The sequence below is a fragment of the Strigops habroptila genome, chromosome 11, assembly GCF_004027225.2.
Source record: "Strigops habroptila isolate Jane chromosome 11, bStrHab1.2.pri, whole genome shotgun sequence".
Classification (NCBI taxonomy): Eukaryota; Metazoa; Chordata; class Aves; order Psittaciformes; family Psittacidae; genus Strigops; species Strigops habroptila.
In genome coordinates this window covers 14,793,441-14,817,520 of record NC_046360.1, presented here as the reverse complement: position 1 = coordinate 14,817,520, position 24,080 = coordinate 14,793,441, and the positions used below count along the sequence as shown (strand labels likewise).

At 52.3% G+C, this 24,080-nt stretch overlaps 1 protein-coding gene across 1 annotated transcript in view; it reads left to right on the top strand.

The window, feature by feature from the left end:
* The first annotated feature begins 20,902 nt into the window (after positions 1-20,902).
* RTN4R (reticulon 4 receptor) overlaps positions 20,903-24,080 on the top strand; it is a 76,907-nt gene continuing 73,729 nt past the window's right edge. The window contains exon 1 of the mRNA XM_030501910.1: positions 20,903-21,507. Within this exon, the coding sequence (XP_030357770.1) occupies positions 21,486-21,507 (22 nt within the window). The 5' untranslated portion in view covers positions 20,903-21,485. The remainder of the gene's footprint in view (positions 21,508-24,080) is intronic.

Sequence of the window (24,080 nt, the reverse complement as noted above, 5' to 3'; positions counted from 1 at the left end):
CAAACAGGTACTTGTCTGACTCTGTTGGGTGGCAGCAGAGCTGCAGTTGTTGATGTTTTCTGCTGGATAAAAGACACTGTGGGAGTTTTCCTACCTGCAGAACATGTTTTCCCACCTACAGGCTACATTGCAGAGATGCAGGCAATGACACATTGCTACAAGAGAAGGAGCCCCACAAGAGCTGGATTAGCAGGAAATACTCTGTTGGCTTCTACCCTTCTGTCACCCCCACGAGGGACAATTTGTGCTTGAAAGTGGCAGTGAGGCATTAGGTGCCTTTGCTGGAGGTGTCTGCCATAGGAAAATGCTGCCTGTCCTTTCTCTTTCCCAGTTCCTGGGGACCAGAGTGGCCCAGAACTGCCACTGGAGCATCTGCATCTACAAAGCTCCAGGAGGAGATGGGCAGCTTTCTTCTCCCTGCCTGTGGAGAAAGCTGCTTGTGAGCCAGAACCCTGAAAAAGGATGCGTGTGTCTGTCATAATGTGGGCAGGACACATTCAAAAGTCGCTTGTTTGCCTGCTGAAATACTCCCTTCTCCATCGGTGGCCCTACTGTGTGTCCACTGCCAACTGCAGTAATGCTGACCTCCAACACGACTTCCACATGCTGCCTGGAAGCAGCCAGCAGCCCTTTTCCTGGGTGGGAGAGCACGAGGCTCTGTGCCCCCGGCTGCAGGAGAGGGGCGGGGGAGCTCTGACAGGTCCAATGGGAAAAGCACAGAAAGCATGGCAATACCAGGTCGGGAAGCTCGGCAGGATGAGCTGGCTGAGAAATGCAGTGGAATTAGAAGAAAATTGGGAAATGTTTGAATAAAAAATGTGAAGGAAATAATATCTTCCAAACATCTTTCATTTTATCAGAATTGTTCTGACTTAAATACTTTCGACCGATTCCTTGTCTCATGAAACCTGGTTTAGTTGTGTCTGTCTAGTGTGGGAGCACTGGATGGATGATGGAGCTTTCCTTGGAGCTACCAAAGCTGTTGCGACCGCAGCAGCATGGGCTGTCCTGCTTTCTGCTCTGATTTAGGCACATTTCTGTGCTTTCCTCCCTCTCAGAAAAACACACACTTAGCTTTGAAGCACAGGCAGTTCCTCCTTGAAATACCAGCCTGCACACACTTCTGCTTCGGGACAGGGCCACATGACAAGAACCTGGTGCATTTCACATTGCTTTGTGCACTGCTGGAAGGCACACAGGTATGGTGGGGAAGGGACCGGTGTAGGATCCAACAGAAACCAGACCAGAGGCAGTGGCTGCGGTGCCATTTCACAGCTTCAGCCACCTCTAGGTGCAGCATGTGAGCAGAGAAGAACAGAACACGGCACAAATGCACACAGGGATCAGACACCTCTGAAAACCCATCAGGCAGCTTTGCAGGTGCTTTAATCACCATTGAGGACTGGGAATCCCAGTAAAGTGAGAAGAAAACAGATCAAAACCTTTGCAGGGAGAGGGGAGGGGGGCTACAGCAAGACAGAGAATGGCAAAGGGCATCTCAGAGCTCCCATCACTTCTTGCCTGCAGAAGTGGCCTCTTGTGGCACAGCAGATGGTTGTGCTTTTGGAGGGTGAACAGGCGTCCTGGGGCTGTTTATAGATGGGGGGAACTGCTTCGTCCCTCACTTGTGGTCACATTCATTGAGAACTTCATTTTGGTGGTGACCAGCAAGGAGCTTGGACAGCTCCTGCAACATATCGCTTCCAGCACCCATGGGAAACAGATCCTTTTCTCTCCCCACCTCCCATCCCTCAATCCAAACCAGGGAAGATCTTGGAGCCTGTCTGCAGAGGAAGGCATGCTGCAGCCAGTGAGCAGCTACATGGTACAGGGGCACTTTAGGCTTTGCAAAGCCTAGCCAGCTTCCAGGGAAGTCTTGGGCTTATTATGTGAAAGACATGCCAAGGTGTATTCATCACTATCAATGCGTTGTTGTACACTGTTCCTCTGCCGGTAATACTTGGAGCAAACTTTACCACATCTTTACGAATGCCCCATCTTCAGGATGGAGAGAACTGGGTACATGCAATGCTCTTTCCTTCTGTTTTGTAAGTCCAGCTGCATCGTATTGATTGAAGCCATGACCCTCCTGCCCCAAACAGCCCTGAAAATAAATGCACAAGTGCTTCTAGTGTAAACATATTCCCTCAAAGACCAAAGCTCTCGACTTGCTCAAGTGATCCCCAAATAAAAAGCAGAGCACTGATGGGATGGTTGAGTTTGCCTCAGGCACAGTCAGCTGCGTGCATAATGAACACCTGGGGAAGCATGAGCATGTTAAACAGGACTCACTTATGCTATATGTGGTCACTTTTACATGCCCTTCATTACTGGAAGCTTGTAACAGGCAGATGCCTCTGCCTAGTGTGAATTAAGGAGAAAAAGGAAATAAATGTCAGGTTCATTTATGCTTCTCATGGCACCATCATTTGCTGCCTAAAGAAGCATTTTTCCAGCAAGAACTTATACAAATAATGAGCAGGTGACTCTCTTTGCAATTCCTTGACATTTATTCTGAATGTCCTTAACCCCCGCCTGGAGCAGGTGAGTGCTACTGTCAGTGCGCTGGGAAATGAGGCAGTTATCTCCAAAGCTTTTCTTCCCAGGATCAGACATCCCACAGAAACCCTTCATGAATTAATCTGAATGGGCCAAAGATTCCTGTTTTGCATGCAAACCACTGGGATGCCACAGTGGCTCTGGGCCATGCTGCAGAGCTACCGGTACATCAAGCATGGAGCCAAGCCAGAGCTCAGCTAAGAAGAGCTCAGCCCCAAACTCTGGGAGGTGCCTGGATTCCCTCAAACTCAGCATTAAAAGCTCTCTCTGAGTACCCAACATGCTGAGTGTATCAGGGGGGGTGGGGGGGAAGGCTGATGCCAGAGACATTTGAGGGGATTTAGGTGTGAAAAATGACTTGGCTTTAAAGCCTGGGTTTTCAGCAACATTTAGGTATGGTGGAGTCAGATGTCACCCTGTTTGTTCCACTGACCTCAAGGGGAGCTCTCAGCCTAGACTGCCCTCTTCAGACACCCTACTGCCCTGCTCAATGGGGCTTCATTCCATCTCTCTCCCCACAAGCACTTGCCCTGGACTACTTTGTTGTTGGATTATACATCAGGTCATGCCTCCAAGTTCACCGCCAATTGCCCCCAAGGCAGTGACAGTGAATGGCTTGTGTTCCTGGTGCCCAATTGGTTTTCAGATTTCTCTCCCTTCCTGACCTGCTGCTCACGCTCTGGGGGTGCAGCCCAGCACACGGAGGGGTTCTGGGCTCAAGCACACACTGAAGCTGGGTCATGGGGAGCTTCTCCTCACCCAACACCCCAAGTCCTTCTCCTCAGGCTGCTCCATCCAGTGTCCCCCAGCCTGTGTCTGTGCTGGGGATTGCCCCAACCCAGGGCAGGACCTTGCGCTTGGATGGGCGCCCTGCTCTGGTGCTCCTCAGCCCAGCGCTCGTGGATGGAGCTGCTTTGCTGTACATGCCACTGACAGCTCAGCGAGCCAACAGGCTGCTCAGTGGGACACACTGCTCCCTAACAAGAACAGTGGGTGCTCAGTGGTTTCTCTGCCAGTCCCCCAGTACTCACAGAGCTGGGTTTTGTCAAGTTTAACATTATCCTGAATATTCCATTAATATTAGTATTTGGGATAGTCACATTAGCGGGATCACTTTACTGAGGAATCTATTTTTCAGTGCTTGCACAGAGATGAAAGATGCATAGATTTTGATAGGTAAATCCCATTTTTCTTTGCTACTTACCCAGTAAACTAAGGGATATTCTGTTTCCCCTGGGAAAGCAGGGGAACCAGGGAGTCCCAGAATAATTAAAAAAAAAAAAAAATCCTCAAAAATGACAGAACTTGCTTGAATATCATTGTCGTTTTTTCAGAGACTGTCCAAAATATCCTTGAATTTTATGGATATTTTTTCCTTTTGCCCTCTTTTCCCCCTTCCTTTCCTGCCACTGAGCCCTACTGATAAAAGACAAAGCAACTCCCCAGTATCCACAGACATTTGTAAATGTAACTCCAAGCTGTTTGGGCTATTTGTAGGACCTGTGTTGACTCTCCTGATTGCAGCAGCCAGGGCCCCTGAAGCAGAAATGGAGCAGCGTGTCTGCACCACGCACCAGCTGGGGACTAGCTTCTGCATAAGCCTGCGGAGGTCCTGCATCCATCTGGGATGATGAGGCCAGATCGTAAATGGTTCCTATTTGAAGGCCATCCTGGATGCTGCTCAGCTTCCCTCTTGCCAGACAACCGGTTGCTTCTTCTTACATCTAGGAAGTCCCCTAAGTGCAGGAGCTGGGGACTGGGGTTAGATTTTTGGATTTGTTTCAATTAATATTGTTTTGATTAGCTTCAGACTCAAAGTTTTCGGGGTTTTTCTGTCATTGCATGAATTTTCAATGATGTTCCCAGTGGCATCATTTGCTCACAACGCTGTTCACTACTGGGAGGCATCTGGGGTGATGTAGTCAGTGCTTCTCTCTCCCAGTAAACAGCTCATTACAGCCACAGTTCAAGGGAAAACCGTCCAAAGCTTGTCGTACCAGGCTGGGCACTTGCTCAGGTGGCAGCTGGCAGAGGATGCCTGCTGCAGGAAGGGTGCCAGCCGCTGAGCAGGACCCCCCAGCAGAGAAGATATGTCCCCACGGCTCCTCACGCTGTCCCCTGTGGACTGGCGGCTCTGCTCCAGCCAGGAGCTCCCCTCCCCTGGGTGCCTGTTCTTCTGAGCTGGACGAGCGCGTGCTGCCCATGAATGAGAAACAGCAGCAGCAGGAGTGCCAGCTTTGCTTGGCTTTGGCTCTTCCTGCAGCTCTCTGCTCCTAGCACCAAGCTGTCGAATGCCAGCTCTCCTCAAAATCATGTGCTCAGGTGGAGGCAATGCTTGGTTTTGCTCATTTGGAGCTCTAACTTTGCATCCTGCCATTAGAATCATAGAATCAACTCAGTTGGAAAAGACCTTTAAGATCATCAAGCCAACTGTTACTCCAGCTCTGCCAAGGCCATCACTAACTCACAGCACTGAGGCCTTGGCTACACGGTGTGTGAACACTTGCAGGGACAGTGACTCTACCACTGCCCTGGGCAGCCTGTTCCAATGCCTGAGCACCCTTTGCGGAAGCAATTGTTCCTCATCTCCATCCAAACCTCCCCTGGTGCAGCTTGAGGTCGTTTCCTCTTGTTCTCTCCCTTGTTCCTTGGGACCAGCCCCGTCCTGGCCCTATCCTCCTGTCAGGTAGATACAGAGAGCGATAAAGTCCCCCCTGAGCCTCCTAAGGATGTTTGATGGTCAGGTCTTCCGGGTTTTAATCCTTGCTGTACAGACCAAACCCCCCAGAAGAGGTACAGCTGGCATCCCTTGACTCCAATCTTTGCCCCAAACCCTCCTGCTGTGTTCCTGGATGTGCTCTGGATGCTGCTGGTTGCCCTGGTGACCATATCTGGTTTGGCTCTGTTGGTTATTCTCTGAGCCAGCCTGGTCCCTTCCTTTGCCCCTGCTCAGGATGCTGAGCTGGTCAGACCGGTAGGGCAGAATTGATTGCCAGTGCAGAGCTGGTGCCTGCCAAGGTGGGGGAGCTGAGCAGGGAAAAGGAGGATGCTTTCCCAGCAAGGAATCCAGCCTCACAAGGCATCAAGATGGCATGTTGTAAACCTGTGCAACCTGGATCTCCACTGAACTTTCCTCTGGCAGTACCTGAGGTGAGCTGTAGATGCCCAGTGTGACCGTGACCCAGTTGCTGTGACCAGAGAGGACAGCACGTGGACAGCACATGGCACTGCAGTGTCACTTTGCACCATTCCATGTGGCACGTGACTGTGGTTAAGTGAGGAGAGCTTGTGGCTACAGATTACATGAAGATAATTTGTAAAGACTGGGTTTTTTACATGTTTCCCCTTGTGCTGGACAGCTGTGGGCAAAAGCCTCACTAAGTCTGCTTATCCTCTGCAGAGCTGTTTGTGCCCATGTGCTGCTTCTGCCACTTAGTGTATCTACAGCAGCTCGTTCTCCCTGCTCAAGCCTTTGTGCTGCTCAGAGCATCCTCCTTCCCACATTTCAGCTCCAACTGGAATGAGCAGAGCCTCCTGCTGAGCCTTCACTGTTTTCATGCCGTTAGGACACTCCCATGAGCTTGAACTCCAGCTGTACTCTCAGTGCACTGCGACCTGGATGCATTCTGCAACCTGACTCTGAAAGGAACTGACAGGAGATATCCTGTGCCAGGCTGCGGATGCCCTTGTTGGGCTGGATAACCTCTTGTCTCTTGCTTTGGTGACTGGCAGTCTCTTCAATTAAGTTTGCCATGATTTCTTAGTGATGTTTTATTGGTTCATAAATGGCTACTTCAGATAAAAGAATTGCTGAATGCCTGGAATTAGAGCAGCCAGCTCTTGGGTGGTGGTGGTGGTGGTTGTGGGGAGTTCTGCTCTGGTTTAAAAGCCAGCTGACAGTAATGACGGCATACAGAAGGTCAGTAAGACTGCTTTCCATAGCCAAATCCCTATACTCATTTCTCTTCCCTGAGGCAGCTGAGACCTCTCCAGAGGAACACAATCTCTTGCTAAAACAAAGAGGTGACTTTGGCTATTCCTTGCCCAGCCATGGGGAGTGTCCTGAGGCAGCACAGCCTTGCAGGAAAGGTGTTTTCTGCTCAAAGGATTCCCAGCATGTGCTGCCTATGGGGAAACGTGGGTGACAGTGCCAGGCTGGGAATGGGATGCAACTGGGAGCCCTGGGGTGCTACCAGCTCCAGCACCCTGCTCAGAGGCAGTTCACAGGAGGGCTTTGGGCAGGCCAGCACAGGGCTGAGCCTGCAGCAATACACCCTCCTTGGCTCCCCTCTCACTGCCTGCTTGTTCTCCAGGCTGCTGCAGCACAGGAAATGTACCTTTTAATAGCTAAGAAGCCTTGTTGACTCTCTGCCCAAAACTTCAATGAAAGAGACTCCATATCTCCACTGTACCATCTTTGGTAAATCAATAACGTCTGGGCCTTGGAGATCCCACGTAAATGAATCACTAATTATTAATTTAATAGTCAGAATAAAAATCTCTCAGGTCATAAAGAGAAAGGACACTCCCCCCAAAGGTGAATACAACAGTAAGCAGAAAGATAGGCTGATAGAGCTAATATATCATCAACCAGCTATACCATCTTAACAGAGCTTTCTGAAAAAGCACCTCTCAGCCTCTCCTGTGCTTTCAGTACTGTTTGCATTTGGTTTCTTAGATCCAGCAGCTTCCTTCTGAAGCAAAAGATTTATTGCGAGGGAGAATGTTAACAGCAAAAGTTCAAGTGCTAAAGTCAAAATCTGTTTCCCTCTCTTCTTGGAAAGCTTTTACAAAAAAAAAACCAACCCCAAAAACATAGACATGTAGAAATAAAGCTAAGAAATGCATCACTTGGAGCAAGAAAATGAAAGCTAAAGCCTGTGGTTGCTCTGCACCTTAATCTAGATGTTCTGGCTAAGGTTTCCTTTTCCATTAGTGCATTATTTAGCAGCTAAAAGGTAACAGAGGATGTAAGCTGCAATGCCTAACACATCCTCAGAGAGGCCTGTTCCTGTGGCAGTTACAGTGCTGAGCATGCACTCCAGAGACCTTACTCCAGATTTAATGATATAATATTATTGAAGTATTGAATAATACTCCAATTCTCCAAGAAATACGGGCACGCCTGAGCGTGCGGTTAGATGTTGTGAATGTGTGAATGGGGCTGGAAGGGTGACCCCAGACTCCCATGTGTATTTTGGCTACGGCTGGTTCAAAACCCCCAATGCAATCCCAGCGCTGTTGTCTGTCTTTCCTGTGTCTGAAACTCCTCCTCTAGAAGAATATCCTCCTGCTGACACCTGAGGTCCTTCTTTTACCATGAGGGTGGTAAAACGCTGGCACAAGTTGCCCAGAGAGGCGGTGGATGCCCCATCCAGGGAGACATTCAAGGCCAGGCTGGATGTAGTTCTGAGCAGTCAGATCTAGTTGAAGGTGGCCCCCCATGAAGATGCAGGGGGGTTGAACTAGATGACTTTTGAAGGTGCCTTCCAACCCGAACTATTCTATGATTCTATGATTCTATGACATGTCCTACCCATACTCACCTGGAAGCACCACAAACAGCCTCCATTCCTACACGCTCCAGCTAGCACCCTAACCGAGACTGTTTAGCCATGGCTGTAGAGGAAGACTAGAGCCACTGCACTTGTTTTTCGGTGCCTGGCCAGCCCAAGAGCATCAGTGTTACTGCAGCATTCAGATGTGCTGGTAAATGCAGCCATCAGTGCCAACGCAACTGGCTCTGCAGGGAGGAGGCATTACTGGGCTCTACACCCAAAGCAAGTGAAAGGCACCAAGAGCTCTTCCTTTGTGTATTTATCCCCTGGAACCTTTGGTCTCTGCCCTCTGGGCTTCAGGACTGCCTGGGCTCTCCCAGCACTGTCAGGCGAATGGAGCAGCAGTGGCTGCAGTTGTGGATATTGATGTACGCCTATATTCATAGCTCCATAAAGCTATTTTATGGTGATATAATAACCCTAAATATGGGATGTATTGGCAACAGAGAGTTAGCAATTCTAAGTGGTCTATCCATAGTGAAATAAATGCCTCCCAGTTATCAATAGAGGAGCTTGATGGAGTCAAGTAAACAACTGCTTTTCAGCATCTCTCTCGGCTGCAGATTCACAAGGTATCAATATATCTATTGGAGTCCTTTGTGAGTAAGACATAAATCCGGGCGTTTGTTTGCTGGGAACAAATGCTTTATTATTAGCAAATTGTAAAGCAGGGCCTGGGCACTTTGCTAACAAGTGCACTATCTGCAATTCTAATGGCAGTTCATCTCCAATCTCACATACACGGGCATGCACACACACACGCCCCTCCAGTAAACACCTCTGTGGGAGTGATTAGTATCTCCTGATGACTGATAGCCAAGCTTTCTCCTCTCGCTTACACTGCTGAAAATAAGATCTGCAATTGCTCCAGGCTTGGCAAAGAAGCACAGGGAAGAGCTGGGCAACACTCTCCATGCACAGAGTGGCTGCGGAGCATTCAGACGTTTTGCCAGGCTTCCTGAAAAAGGAAAGGGGAAAAAAAAATCCATTTTCATCAGTCCTTTTCTGCTCATTGTCACTAAAAGTGAATGGGGAGCTGTGATTGTCAGGAGCCACAAGGCAGGTAGCCTGTTCGTCACCCATGTGGTGCAGAAGAGACCAAGCCAGGCTGGGAGGTGGCTGCATACATGCCTCGGGGCTCCCCTAATGGAGGTCCCCTCCCCTGGTTTTCTGTTTTCCCAAAGCAACACCATCCCTGCTCTGGGGGACAACCCAGCCCAAGCTCTGCAACAGCTCAGCAGATGCTCTGTGCAATTTAAAGGGGAAAAGCAATGCTGTGAAGGGCTGGTGGGATGAGATTCAGTCTGATTTCAGAAGACTTTCCTGTGCTGCTGGACCTCATCTTCCCTCTCCAGCGATGTGCAGGCTGCAGGGCTATCATTTCAGGGATACTTCAGAAGTGTGGTTCGCAAAGCTCTGACATTCACAGCAGCTCCTCAGGAGCACTGCAGACACGCATCTACCACCCACTCCCCTGAGAACACATCCAGATACTTGCAAGCTACATCTGAAATGCTTTGAAACAGTTTCCTGAGTGAATTCTGGTAAACCTATCAGTGGTCTTCCTCAATCTGAAGCTGTTTTATATATTTCAGAGCACAGTATCACACATACATGGGAAGATGCCCTTCAGAGACGGCTTTTCCATTGCTTTAGCATGACACCAAGTCATCTGAATGATTCACAGACCCTCTGGAGCCTAAGGAAGAGACCAGCTCCAAGGTCTGCCCAGTCATTGAAGGTCCTTCCACACCCAGGCAGTGGTGCAAGAACTTCCAGCGCACATGGATGACAGCCCTTCTCCAGAAGGCATCTGTTAGACCACATCAGAGATGTTTGCCATGAAAACAGCTATGGAAGATAGAGGAGTGTTTACATGAGGCCTTCTCCTGCTGCTTTGGTGGGAACTCAGACAGGGTTAATGTGGGCAAAACAACCAAGACACACAGACCAACTGCTGGGGGACCTGCTCAGTCCCATGGGCCTGCTTTCTTCCAGTTTCGATGTGATTAATTGCACAAGAGGAGCTAGAGCTGGATGGGATGCAGACTCATAGGGGGTCTTTCATGGGTGCAATTGCTGTCCTTGGCTGCTTGCAAAAGGAAGGGGCAGGACTGTGAAATGTGGAAAAGACATTAAGGTGTATGCATTAGCCAAAGGGGCCAGATGGGGAGGAGGAACAAGGAGCCAGCAATGAGTCCTGCCCTGCTCCCAGGGCACCAGGCAGTAGCAGGGGCTAAGACCCCCACCACCATGGTCCCCCACGTACACAATATGAGGGCTCGTGCCCCCAGGGCAGCTCCTCTCACCAGACGTGATGTGCAGGAGCAGAGGTGGGCCACTTCCCCCCCGCTCACGGAAGGAGGTTCCTTCTGCACTGAAGTGCTGGGGCTGTTCACAGAGCCCTCCTGCCCCTCTCTGCTCTCCTTTACCAGCCAGCATCTGAAGGGGCTGACAGGGGCTGGTCTCCTCCAAACCCACTTTGCTCCTGCACTGCTCCCTGAGCATCACTCCTGCTCATGGCCAGAGATGCAGCTCTGGCAGCGGACAGACTCAGGACCTCGGTTCCTCTGCTCCACACCAATTCACAGGGAAGGCCCCTTCAGCTGTGCCCATCATGCCTCAGATGCCCAAGACAGCAGCATGTCTTTAACACTGCCTTCTGCCTCCAGCCTGTCTATCACTGCTTCAGCCTGTGTCCAAGCCAAAGCTGCAGTGCTGAGCACATACAGCAGAAGTGGCTATTTCCAGCAGACTGTGGGCAAAGCCCCTGGCCCTGCAGGTACCACTCACCAAGAAAAGAAGCCAAAGCGACAGCTCCTGCAGCATGGAAATGCTCAGGGCTGCCTTGCCTGGCACCTGAGGCTGTGCCTCAGCCTTGTGCCCTGCGGCTGACAGCTTTACCTGATGTCCCCAGCATAGCGTGGATCAACACGCACCCACAGCCTGTGCCAGGTACCTGGCATCCCTTCTGCTCTGGGAAGGCCTAACGCAATTCCTCTTCTCACCACATAGATGGCGTTGAGCTTTGCTCGGCAGTTTGCTGTGTACCGTGTGCGTAGCAGCACACCCGTGTGTGCATCGGTTTGCACGGCCGAATACATACATATACATATATTTGAAAATTTTATGTTTTGATAGTGATCGATTATCAGTGACTTGAATGATTTGTCTCTGTTTCATGCTCAGCTCTGTCGTGCTTAAGATCCACTTCACCGCTGTCACCCAGGATCATCTTCTCCTGCTCCACAACTCTCCTTTATAGTCCCTAATAAGGGGACTGTCATTTGTACCTGCCTTGAGATAAGTGCAGTGATGTCCCTCACCCTTGTGCTGCTCAAGCGATGTGCCTGCACTGATGCTCTCTTGCTTCCTCTGGGGCAGTGTGGTCGGATCACCAGCACCCTGCCAGGCTGGATTCTCTCTGCCAGCTCCCCCGAGGTCTGGCCTGCTGTTTCCTTGAAACTTGTCCTGTACTTTACTTTGAATGCAGCAGGGAGTCAGAATTACGCCCACTGTTCCCTTCTATTCTTGGCCCTGCGCTTCCCTCACCTCCCAACCAAAATCTGTTCGCCTTCTGAAAATGGCTTATATTTTCTGAGTGTGAGAAAGCATCTCTCCCACGGGGGTTGTGGTGCCATTGGCTGTCACACTTCAGAGCTGAGCAGCCTGGGGCAGGGGTCTGCCCCCTTCCCCTCCTGACCCCTCTCTCCAGCCATGCTCAAGTGGGTCATCTGCCTCGTGGCAGCGGGTTTTGTGGCTCCTCCAATCACTGTTTGTTGCATTTATTGCTTTCTTTGTGCCAGCATTGCTAAATTTACTGGAGTTGTCGCTAGGAACTATTGGTGTGTCCGTATCTCCTTTAATGCCTGTGCTTGCTGGGTGAGGCGGAACATGCTACTTGTCCCCTTTCCAAACAACGTCTCTGTCGAATCAACAAGAACAGATTATTCATCTGCTGCAGGAGGCTAATTGCAAACAATCACAGACCAAAATATTATTGCACTGCAAAGTAATGGACAGCGCTGTCTCTGGAACATATGGCACCAGAGTTCAAACACAGCCTGGTCTCAGCACAGCCCTTGTGCAAGCATTCTTCCACTTGCTTAAGGGGTATTTATCTAATGGGACATCTTCCTCAGTAAGGCAGCAGCAGGGCGCTGTTACTGACAGTCCAAGGAGAGCACCTGCAGTGTCAAAGCAGGGTGAGGTACATCTAGGAAAAGCAAGAGGCCCCATGCTCACATTATGGCATGGCTGCAACGCCTGCACCAACTCCCCTGAGCTTCCTAACCGCTGCCTGTAGCATGGGAAATCGTGAGGTGCTCTCTGGAGCACATATTGGCATGATCCGTAGACAAGGGGTGGCACAAACACCAGCACTAGGAGTCAAGGCAAAGAGGAACATCATGGAGACAAGCGTGGAGACCCTTCAGTTCAGAAACGCTGTGACAGGTTTTGATGGAGATGAGGTTTCTGAGTCTTGTTCTTTCAGCATCCTCCAGCACCCACGGCTGGACATCACCTCTTCTGGTGCACTGTGACATTTACCCTTGACAAGCAGCTAGCATGGCATGAGTGTCCCTGTCTTCACCTGGACAAGAACTGGTCAGCACAGCCTCAAGGAATCCTGGTTGTATAGGAGATGGGAACAAGAGACATGGGGCTCACAGTTCTCGCTGCTGCTGCTATGTGTCTAAATCAAGCAGCTGGTTTCCAGACAGCCAAATTTTCATTGAGAAGAACTGATTTCATGGTACACAGAGTCTTCCCACAGAGAAGCATTATGTTTACCTCCAGCCTTCTGTCTTTTACTGAACACCGCTTTCTTTAGGAATCTATGTGGGCACTTCATTTTTCTGGGGGACACACTATGCAAGAACAGGCTTTTAGTCATCTCCGCAGCCTCTTAACTGAAATAGGAAAGGATGGATGATCATGCGGCCACCAGATCAGTGGGGTTCACGAGGTTGCCCAACCACAGGAGGTATTCTAGGCTCAGGCCACCACATCCCTCTCACTGAACATGGCAGTATTGTTTGCCAAAATGCTCACTTCCATGAGTTCTTCTCGCCACTTCCCAGTTTCCTCCTGGGAATTGAGTGCCCAAATGTTCACCTCCCTTTTGTTAACAGAGCAAAGAATTGACAGCGACGTTTGTCAAGTCTTCGTTAAGAGCTGGTTGAACGACGTTGCCAGCATTTCCTTTGGGTTATTTCTCAAAGCTGACATTGTCTTTGTAAAGCCTCAGTAGTTTCAGCACTGATCTTCCTGAGAAATCACTGTGGTCCAGAACCGCAATAATGCAACAGGAACCCTGTGGCTTGGTGCTTAGTGTTCGCTGGGCTGTAAGACAGGCAGCTCCAAAAGGCCAAACACTGGCATGTGGGGAGATCACAGCAGTTTGGGGCAATAAGTGCCAAAATGGATCAAGGCCAAATCCACCAGGTTTGAGCTCACCGTTCAAGTGTTACTGTACTTCCTGAGTATAGAACATACGGGACAGAAAATAAGGTTTGAAAACAGCTCACTCATTCTCTCCAGGTGATGTCTGGAGTCATGTTTAATCTAAGACCTTCTTACGTTGTGAACAGTAGTTCCTCAAGCCTTCTGCCTGGGTTGGCATGATGATGGATGGAAAATCCGCTCTGAACTTTGCACTTCCATATCCCAGCTCAACATTCCCACTCTGTGCTTTCAGGAGAATATGGAGAATTTTGTTTGTTTAATTCTAATAAAAGAAGACAATAGTGCCTCCTACCTTTCTGTGAAACACCTAAATGTGTTCCAGTCTAGCCTACTGCTTCACACGCTGAGTTTTGAAGACATGTGGCTGCACTACAGTTTTTAGAAAGCAAAAGCAGCAGAGTGTGGCATCTGGAGATCCATGGGCCACCAACAGTCACAATGACAAAACTACCCAAACCTGGGATGTCCCAGCTGAAGGTCTTGCATAGGAGGACCCATAAACAGCTCAAGTCACTTCAGAGGGAGCAATCTTTGTAGATGACTGAACAAACAATCGACGCCATATCCCAGCTTCCTATCTTGCACCCTCCTCCAGCCGCATATGTTTCTCTTTAGCATGTACAGTTTTTTTGCTCTTTAGCCAGTTTCTCATGCATCAAGTCATGCCAAGTCCTAACCTCATCAGCAAGAGTGCATGGGCATGGGATGCTGAATCCCTCACATCATTTAAACACAGCCTGGACAGTCTGCCTGAGGTCAGTGGTGTTTGTCCAGACTCAAGCTACTCTTAGGGAACTCATTCCTCTTAAGGGCCAATTTCTTCTCCTAAAGCTAAGGATTTCCAAAGGATGGCTGGACACTGTTCCTGGTTTATCACACAGGTGGGTTCCAGCATCCAGCACACATGCCCTTATTCAGGAATGCCATCCCATGATGTGGCACATCTCTATGTCCCACATGGTTTGGCCCAGCTTGCAGTTATATTTTGCCTTCAGCCTGCCCTGCTCCTCTACCACTTAGGTATGTGCTCTCCTTTCCCTCCATGTCCCATCCCGCCTCTATTTTAGTTCCTGCATCAGGGTGGTTCCCTTTCCCCCATCTCTCTCTCTGATGATGACAGCAGGGAAAGAGTCTCATTTTCAGCCTGGAATAGCCTTACTTTCACTGTCTCTGAACAACCCATTTTGCTGGTTCGTGTTGGTAGCAAACCCACATCAGTCGGGAGGGATAAACGCTGGCCAAATAGTGACAGGACATCATCATCTGCCTCACCATCATTGTGCCCGCCCCAAAACACATCATGGCTTAAGGTATAGGAGCATGCCTGGAAATCTCTGCAGGTGCTGGAGGTTTGCAAGTGAAGACATGAGCGAGGAGAGTAATCTGAAATGAATAATTTATTTTGGTGAATTTTCCTTCCCTCTGTTTACAGATTGTCTGGGAGCAGATTGCAGCTTTCGCACCTCAATTCATTATTGGAAACTATTTGCAGATAGTTCCCAGCCTGCAACTCATTTGCTAACTCTGCTGGGAGTGCTGCAGCTCCAAACTCAGAGCTGTTTCCGTTGGTCATGCGGTACTGCCATGCTCTCATTCCTCCAGGAAATATATGTGACGTTTATAATCAGGCTGTAAGGACCGATACTCCAAGTCACAAATGAAGTGTTCATTCTCTGCCAGTGCTCTCCAGTAGCCCTTATGCATGTCCCTACAACTGCCTCTGCCAGGACGTTCATCAGCATTGAGAGAGTAGGAGTCTGCCTTAAAATATAAATAACAAAGAGTTTCTCTGTCTTGTCTTTCACTGGAAAACAAATAAACAAACCCCAAACCAACCAGGATAAACCAGGTCTCAGTAACACAAGAGAAACAGTACACAGCAACACCCATCCAGGATTGGCACTGTCATGGTGGAGACACTGTCAGCTTCGAGGAAAACAAAAAGCTGACTCCTTTAAAGAACATATGAGCTACAGCCCACAGCATAGAATCATAGAGTCACAGACTGGTTTGGGTTGGAAGGGACCTTAAAGCTCCTCCAGTTCCAACCCCCTGCCACAGGCAGGGACACCTTCCACTAGAGCAGGTTGCTCCAAGCCCCTGTGTCCAACCTGGCCTTGAACACTGCCAGGGATGGGGCAGCCACAGCTTCTCTGGGCACCCTGTGCCAGCGCCTCAGCACCCTCACAGGGAAGAGCTTCTGCCTCAGAGCTCATCTCAATCTCCCCTCTGGCAGGTTAAAGCCATTCCCCTTGGCCTGTCCCTACAGGCCCTTGTCCAAAGCCCCTCTCCAGGTTTCCTGGAGCCCCTTTAGGCACTGGAGCTGCTCTAAGGTCTCCCCTTAAGGAGCCTTCTCTTCTCCAGGCTGCCCCAGCCCAGCTCTCTCAGCCTGGCTCCAGAGCAGAGCTGCTCCAGCCCTTGCAGCATCTCCGTGGCCTCCTCTGGACTCATTCTGACAGCTCCACCATCAGTGTTCTGTACTTGGGAGCAGCAGAGCTCTTGAAATGCAGAATTATGAGCAGTTGCACGACCTGGAAGGTGACCCCAGTTGAATCATGCTGGTGTGGCTGTGATGGAGCAGCCATTCTTCAACCGCTGCTCTTGGGACTCTTCCCTCTCCTTGGGCACTGTGTCCAACATACATCCTGGTGGTCCAGGGATGGCCATGGAGTATGTGTAGGGTCTGGTCACCAGGTCTTACTAAGGGGGCGCTGGGAGGACTTTCCACCCCAAATACCTGCTTGTTTTGGATGCTTTGCTCTTCTGGAGGTTTGGCATTCACACATCTGTGGGTGAGAGCTGCCAGAGAGCAGCAGTACACAAATGGAGAGGCCACCGTTCTCGTCTCCTCTGGACCAGGCCACTGGGTGGGCCTGTGAGACACACAGCAATGCCAGTTCAACCCAGCCTTATTCGCTCTGCAGACAACACACCAGAATGCACAGGAGTCCCCTGGTTCAGGTCCATAGAGGAGCAAGTTTTACCTTTGGTCCACATTTGAACTTTTGCTGCCCTTCTCCCCACTTCCTTTGGTTCCCTCTGCACATGCTGACGAGAATCCCCTACCCTCATATGGGCCATGCAGTCACGAATCCTATCCAGTCCATCATTTGGAAGGAAAAAAACTCATCCTCCCAGAAATCCAGGGGCCCAAACTGCTGCTTGAGCTGCTGATAAGGTCAGACACTCAGGATGTGGAGCCATTCTCAGCAGAGCCTCTGAGTACCCAGATCCACCATAGAGGAGTCTCCTTTGCATCAAGAATCTGGCCAAGAAGTCACTAAAGAAACTTCTTAGGGCTTTGTGCTTCCTCTTCTTCAAAGTCCATTTAGCATCTTTGACTGTTCACAGTTGCTTCACAGTCAGTGCAGAGGGAGCTCGGGGCGGCTCCAAGCCATGCGCAAGCTCTCATCCAGCTAAGTCCCACTCAGGCTTGAAACTGAGCAGCTTTCTGCAAGAGATGCCTGCATAAATCTGTGGCCCTTCCTGCACAGCCCTATGATGCTCGGAAGGATTCTTGGCGCATCCGAATCTCAGCAGCACTACCAGGACCAGGTGGGAACCTTTCACTGCTTGACAAGAGGCGATTGATGTGTCAGGCTGAAGCGAGTGCTGAGATGATTTACAGGAATAACTTGTCCAAGCCGACCCTATTGCTCAGGCAGAAGAGGCCTGAAATCTGAGAGAAATCACGAAGCAGAAGCTATGAGGCTCATAATTTACCTTCCTGAGAGAGGCAGCACCTGTGGGGAATCGCTGGCTGTGCAGGGGGTGGATGCACTGACAGAGGAGAAGCTTTTCTCACTCTGCCTTGTCCATCCAGGCTCTGCAAGGGTCTGGCACAGCTCTCCATGGCAATAAGAGCAAAACAACACATAAGAACAACACAGATATTCGGTGCCGTTTCCCGAATTAACATGATATGGTAACGAGCTGAGACAGTTGACAGAGGTGGAGTGTTGTGTCCGCCATAGCGGGGTGGATGGTTCAAGCCAGGCAAAGCTCACACCAGGACCCAGGACTCAATCAGCATGTCTCTGGCATGACAGAGACTATAGGAGTGGCCAGCGATGCTTCAGTCTCCTGGCTCCTGAGCCCTCCTTGCAGTGTACTGTTTGCTCAGACAGTCATTGGAAGTGTTCTGGTACCCAGCACACTCTGCTCAGTGGGGTATCCTGATGCAGGAAAGAAATGAGACCTGACATGTAACGTGGGACTGCTCATATGTCCATATGTGCATATATATATGTATGATTTGCAGGAGCTTGCAGTTGGCAAGGTCCTGTGCCTAGTTTGGGGCAATCCCCAGCACAGACACAGGCTGGGGGAGACTGCATGGAGCAGCCTGAGGAGAAGGACTTGGGGTGTTGGGTGAGGAGAAGCTCCCCATGACCCGGCTTCAATGTGTGCTTGAGCCCAGAACCCCCCGTATGCTGGGCTGCACCCCCAGAGCGTGAACAGCAGGTCAGGGAGGGGATCCTGCCCCTCTGCTGTGCTCTGGGGAGACCCCCCCTGCAGTCCTGATCCAGCTCTGGGGCAACAGCACAAGAGGGACGTGGAGCTGTTGGAGCGAGGCTGGAGGAGGCCACGGAGCTGCTGCGAGGGCTGGAGCAGCTCTGCTCTGGAGCCAGGCTGAGAGAGCTGGGCTGGTTGTTTATTGGCAACATTTTACATGCCCTCTCTGTTCCTCCACATCCAACTATCTCTTCTACCTTCTCCTCAGCACCCTTGGACCCAGGAATGTGCCCCAAACACATTAAAGCCACTCTACCCACAAATGTAGGTTAAAGAGAGCAAGCGAATGGCTGACATTTTGCAAACAAGACTCCAATTGTCAAGGAAGAGAACTGATCTAAGCGTGATTAAGCATTAGGTAAAGACGAACATATAATTATCCAGTCAAAGCAAGGTGTCTCCTGCTCCTGGTGAATGCTGGCTCCTTTCCAAGCTGCAAATGAGCTACACAGAGTCACTTGCACTGTAACTCCAAGCCATTTCAGTTTCCCCAGATCTCCTATTTGGGAGACTCCTCCTTTCCCCTGTCCTCGCGTGACAACACTTAGACACAGCGGGAAATGGAAAGCGCAAACATCCAACATGCAGGCACAGAGGGAGAGCCAGCGTCCTCTCCCTTGTAACACAAGCTGGCTTGAGGGCACCCATCCTACTGCGGTGCCACATGCTTTGCATGCCAAGGTCACAGCCACCACGTTACTTCAGTGGTGACCGATCTGTGTCTGACACTGTTGGGTCTCAAACCATCCCAAAGTGGTGCAGGAATCACAGGAAAAGCCAGTCCCAGCCCTCTCCAGATGTGCTTTCTCTGTTTCAAGATTAACCTTTCAGAAATGTCAGCCCAACAGCCACACACAGCCGCAGCCTTCCTGCTAGAACCTCTCATTTTTGGCCTTGTTAACTCCTTCAGTGATCGTGTTCACCTTCCAGCCCTCTCCCAGACAATTCCAGCTCCAGGGTCCTTTTACCTGCGGCAATTCTAATGCTTTGCCCATAAGTGATATCCCTCCTGATGCACCACTTCTGATGGCAAAGTCAGAGGGCACTACTGAAACAGGAGTGCTTGAAGGTGTGTTTAAAAGTAGGCAGCACCATATTCCTAACCTGTGGTAGCTGGATTGTCCGAAATAGCAGGGCAGGATCATCCTCCTTCCCCAGAAGATGTCCACAAATCAACAACAAGGCATGCTGCCAGCAGATTGCATGGGAACACTCCTTGTCTTCTCAGGCCTCACCTTTCTTTTACCCCTGAGAACCAGAATCATAGAATCATAGAATAGTTATGATTGGAAAGGGCCTTAAGATCCTCCAGTTCCAACCCCCTGCCACGGGCAGGGACACCTTCCACTAGAGCAGGTTGCTCCAAGCCCCTGTGTCCAACCTGGCCTTGAACACTGCCAGGGATGGGGCAGCCACAGCTTCTCTGGGCACCCTGTGCCAGCACCTCAGCACCCTCACAGGGAAGAGCTTCTGCCTCAGAGCTCATCTCAGTCTCCCCTCTGGCAGGTTAAAGCCATTCCCCTTGGCCTGTCCCTACAGGCCCTTGTCCAAAGCCCCTCTCCAGCTTTCTTGTAGCTCTTTTAGGCACTGGAGCTGCTCTAAGGTCTCCCCTTAAGGAGCCTTCTCTTCTCCAGGCTGAACACTACAATCATCTATGGAAACAAAGAAATGCAAGGAAGGCCTAAGTGGACATTGGAGTCAGATGGAGGTAGTTTACCAAGTGTGGGCTTTAATTACGCAAACAGCCTCAGCTGTCCACAGGTAACAGGGAGGCTTTCAGACAGCTTCTAGGTATCTTCTGCTCACATTTTATTGGACATCCAATCAAAGTGCAAGAGTAGACCAGGGGAAAGGCACTGGCACTGGCACAGACTTTTCCCAGAGAAGCTGTGGCTGCCCCATCCCTGGCAGTGTTCAAGGCCAGGTTGGACACAGGGGCTTGGAGCAACCTGCTCTAGTGGAAGGTGTCCCTGCCCATGGCAGGGGGTTGGAATTGGGTGTGCTTTAAGCTCCCTTCAACCCAAACCAATCTGAGATTCTATGATTCCATGATTCCATGTTTGGCTTTCTCTGGCACCATCCTTCCCTCCTCCTTTCCCCACCGAGGAAATGAGTTCACTTAATAAAATCTGTCTTTCTGCCTCCCGGGACAACTGCAGATGGAGCCGCCTATGCAGTGAGCACTTGTCCGCTCCAGGGCAGGGAAGGAGGAAAGCTGCGGGGGGGGCTGAGGAGGATGGGAAAGCCAGCTTTACCCTGCCTCATCCACGACCAGTGTAAGCCCCATGCTTTTTGGGTAAACTGAGGTAAGCTGTTATCCTTCCCATGCACTGGAGAGTGATCCCAAAGAGCAGGGGTGGGACGTGGTGAGAGGGCTCAGACATGCCAGAGGAAGACCTCTCTCTTCCGGACCCTATCCCAGGGCCTGTCTATGCCAGGCTTCCTCCGGGGAACGCAGCGGCTCCTCACCAGCAGAAGCAAAACCAGGCGGGGGGTGAGGGATGCTGCGCTGCCTGGGGTCTTCCGCCGCCTCCCCGGGGACCACAACGGGGGGCCAAAACACCCGCCGACCCTCCAGCACCCCGCAGCTGCGCTGCATCCCGCGGGACCGCCCGGGCCCGGCATCCCGAGCCGTGAGCGCCGGGCGCGGCTGCGGTGGGGAGCGGGCCGGGCCGATGCCCGCAGCATCCCGGGCTTCCCTTTCCGCATCTTCCTTTAGGTGGCACCTCTCTTCCAGGAATGAGCCGCCCGGCGCCGCCCGGCCCCTCGCAGCCCTGCCCGGGCCGCGGCCGCGCACCGCGGGGGCTCCGCCGAGGACCCGCCGTTGCCGTCGGAGCGTCCCCTGCGCGCTCCGTGTGCCCCGGCGCGGCCCCTCCCTCCATCCCGTGCCCGTCTCCCCCGTCCTCCCTCTCACTCCTCCAGCCAGTAAATCCGATCTAGGCTGATTCCTCTCACGTCAAACCACATGATCCCATAAAACATTCATCGCCTCTCCATCCCCGCGCCCCGCTTCGCTCGCTCGCTCGCTCTCTTCCCGGGATACAGTGCAGCGGGCTCCGCGCTCCCTGCCGCCGGCTCTGCCCTGCCGCAGCCCCGGCCCCGTGCGTGCGGCGGGCGGGAGGGAGGAAGGACGGACGGAGGGAGGAGGCAGGCAGCGAGGCAGGGAGGGGGAGCCTCGCCTGGATGCTGACTCCAGCACGGGGGCTGCTCATTCCCCCGATGAGCGAGGCCGCCGGCAGAGGGACACCCCGACCCCCCGCCCCGAGCGCCGCCGCTCCGCGCTCGGGCTGAAGTTTTCGCACGAGGATCTGCCCCGCTCCCGCAAGGATTGTACCGCCGCCGCTCGACTTTGCGCCTCCAGACGTGCCTTCCCAGACCCCTAAGATGAAGAGGGCGATAGCTGAAGGTAGGTGCGTCCCCGCGTCCCCCACACCCACCCCCCGCCGGGGCCCCCCGGGGGGCGGCAGGGGCAGGGCGGCCGCGTCCCCAACTTCGCGCTGTGCCGGGAACTTCCCTCGCTGCAACTTTATTTGTCTTTATTTTATTATTTTTATCTCTCTTTTTCGCCGCCTGGTCGGCGGGAGCGGCCCGGTCCCACCGCGGGGGAGAGGGGCCGGACCCCCGGGGGCCGGGCCGGGCGGTCGGTGGGGCGCGGTGGGGAGCGGGAGATCCGCGTCTGCAGGAGCGGATGAGAGGCGAGGCCGGAGCGGGAGCGAGTACCGGGCTGCGCCCCGGCGCGGCGCGGCTCCATCCGCCGAGCAAGGCAGCGGGAGGGATGGAGAGCAGCGGGCTGAGCCCCCGCCAGCGGGTCAGCCGCCCCCCGCCTCGGATCGGCCTTGGGGTGCCCGGGCCAAGTTAGTACCGCCGGGGTAAGCGGCACCGCGCGTTCTCCAACCCACACCCCGCGGGGGCTCGGAGCTGCTGCCCCGGCTCCGCTCCCCGGGCCCGGCCGCCGGCGGGAGCCTCCGACCGGGGAAGTTCGCGGAGGCTCCTCCGGGAGGGAGGGCGATTACCGGGGTGCGGCTGGGCTGCCCCTCGCTCCGGTCTGCCCGGTGCGGGGTCCTTTAGCTTGGAAGAGCCGGGGGTGTTGGGGGAGACCCCCCGTGGGCACAGAGCATGCGGCGGGGCCGGTTCCTGTGGCTGGAGATAGCCCTTTTACCATCTGCTCTGGCATCCCTGGCGGTGGTCTGTGCTTCCCAGCCCCGGTGTGGAGGGCTGGGGCTGCGGCTGCTGTCGGAGCCGCCCCGCCGTGCCGCTCCGAGTGGAACCCGAATAAAGATCTACATTCGGAGGAACACACGCTCTCACGCTGCAGGTTCAGAGCACTCGGAGAAGCGTGTGCCGCCACCCGGGTGTGTTGGCTGGAAACCCAGCCCACGGGTTGCAATTTTAAGCTGGAGGGATCAGCCCAGTGCAGGAGCTCGTCTGCCGTCCAGGCTGCTGGTCAAGGCAGCGTTGGGCATGAAGAGCCTCCTCCCGTGTGTGCCATCTCCAGCTTGCTTCCTGTTCCCATCAGTGGCATAAATACAGTATTTTTATTTATTTATTTGTTCTTTATTCCTTTCTGTTTTGGAGGGCACTCTGGCTGATTTATTTGTGGTGATTAAAGGACATCTCCAAGCCCTGATCCAAATGGCACACCACCTCCTTTAGAGAGTTTGCATCGTTTTTTAAACCTGAAACGGCCAATATATTCCTGTTTGGAAAACACCTTGGGAGCAGGTTGCAGTGATGGTTTCTCCCACGGGCCCTTGAGGGAGATACTGATGTTTGCTATGTGCTGCACCGTAGCCTGGTGCACGGGTTACCTGGTGATGTGAACCCCATGGTTGTGTGCCAAGGCACAGTCCTGGTGCCAAGCTGGTGGTGTGGGTTGTTTGTGTACGGTGATGCTGTAGGGCAGTAGTGGGCTGTGTGTAGTGGTACCCAGGTGATGGTGTGGTACAGGCACCCAGGGTGGCCTCTCAACCATCCTGCTGCAGCACTTCCTCTACACTGTAACACTCCCGGCTGCTACCAGCATGATGTGAAACAACGCACAGATAATGAAATATAAAAACTGTGCTTTATTTATAGAACAGGCTTTGAGGGGTTTGTGTTGGGGTTTTTTTCCCTGCAGTTTATGAACTGCTCCCGTGAGAGGCTGGGGAGCCTGGGTTGCTGCTAGGTGTGACTGTAAAGTCCTTACGAACCTTGGGAGATGATGGTTAGATGAATGCCCATCCTACTGTATGTGGACTGCATTTCCCACCGCGGGCTGCCAGGATACTTCAAGTCTAAGCCAGCAATAGCCACCAGGGGCAGTTTGGCAGCAGAGCTTTTGCCTGTTCTCAGCACTTACTGCCTTATTAACACAATTTATTTCTATTGAAAGAGGCCTTTCCGTACTTATTCTTTTATAAAATCTATTTAAAACCAAAACCCAACCACAAGCTATGTTTGACAGGTAGGTACTATGAGAACCTGCACCCACTTCAGAGACTAATTCACTGCTGTGAGAGCAACGATTTGAGAGAAAACACGATTCATCAGCATATTATTTTATATTTCCTTTCTGTGTAATGTTCACTTTGCGTCAGGAGGCTGCAGCATTTCCTGAGCTGGGTCCCCCCTCTCTCCCCTCAGGCAGCACATATCTCGGCCCCTATGGGACCATCAGAGAGGGTGTTTGGAGCGGGTTTCTAAAGAGGAACATCAGGACAAAAAGGCGGAGGTGCCGCTGCGCCCGGTGCTGTGTCCGTGCAGATGCCGCTGTAGCCCTGCTGCCGCTGGGATGTTTTCCCCACTAAGAGCGCCAGACAAAGCTCGCTCGGAAGATAATGAGAAGCGGTGGGAAAGGCGCCGCTGCTCCCCCGGCGGCTGTGGCTCTGGGCAGCGGGCGCCTATGCTGCTCCCCGCCAGCGCGGGGAGCTCGGCGGCCCTGCCTCGGCAAGCCCGGTCCTTCATTAATCACCTCCGTCCGCGTCCAGGTGCTCTGGG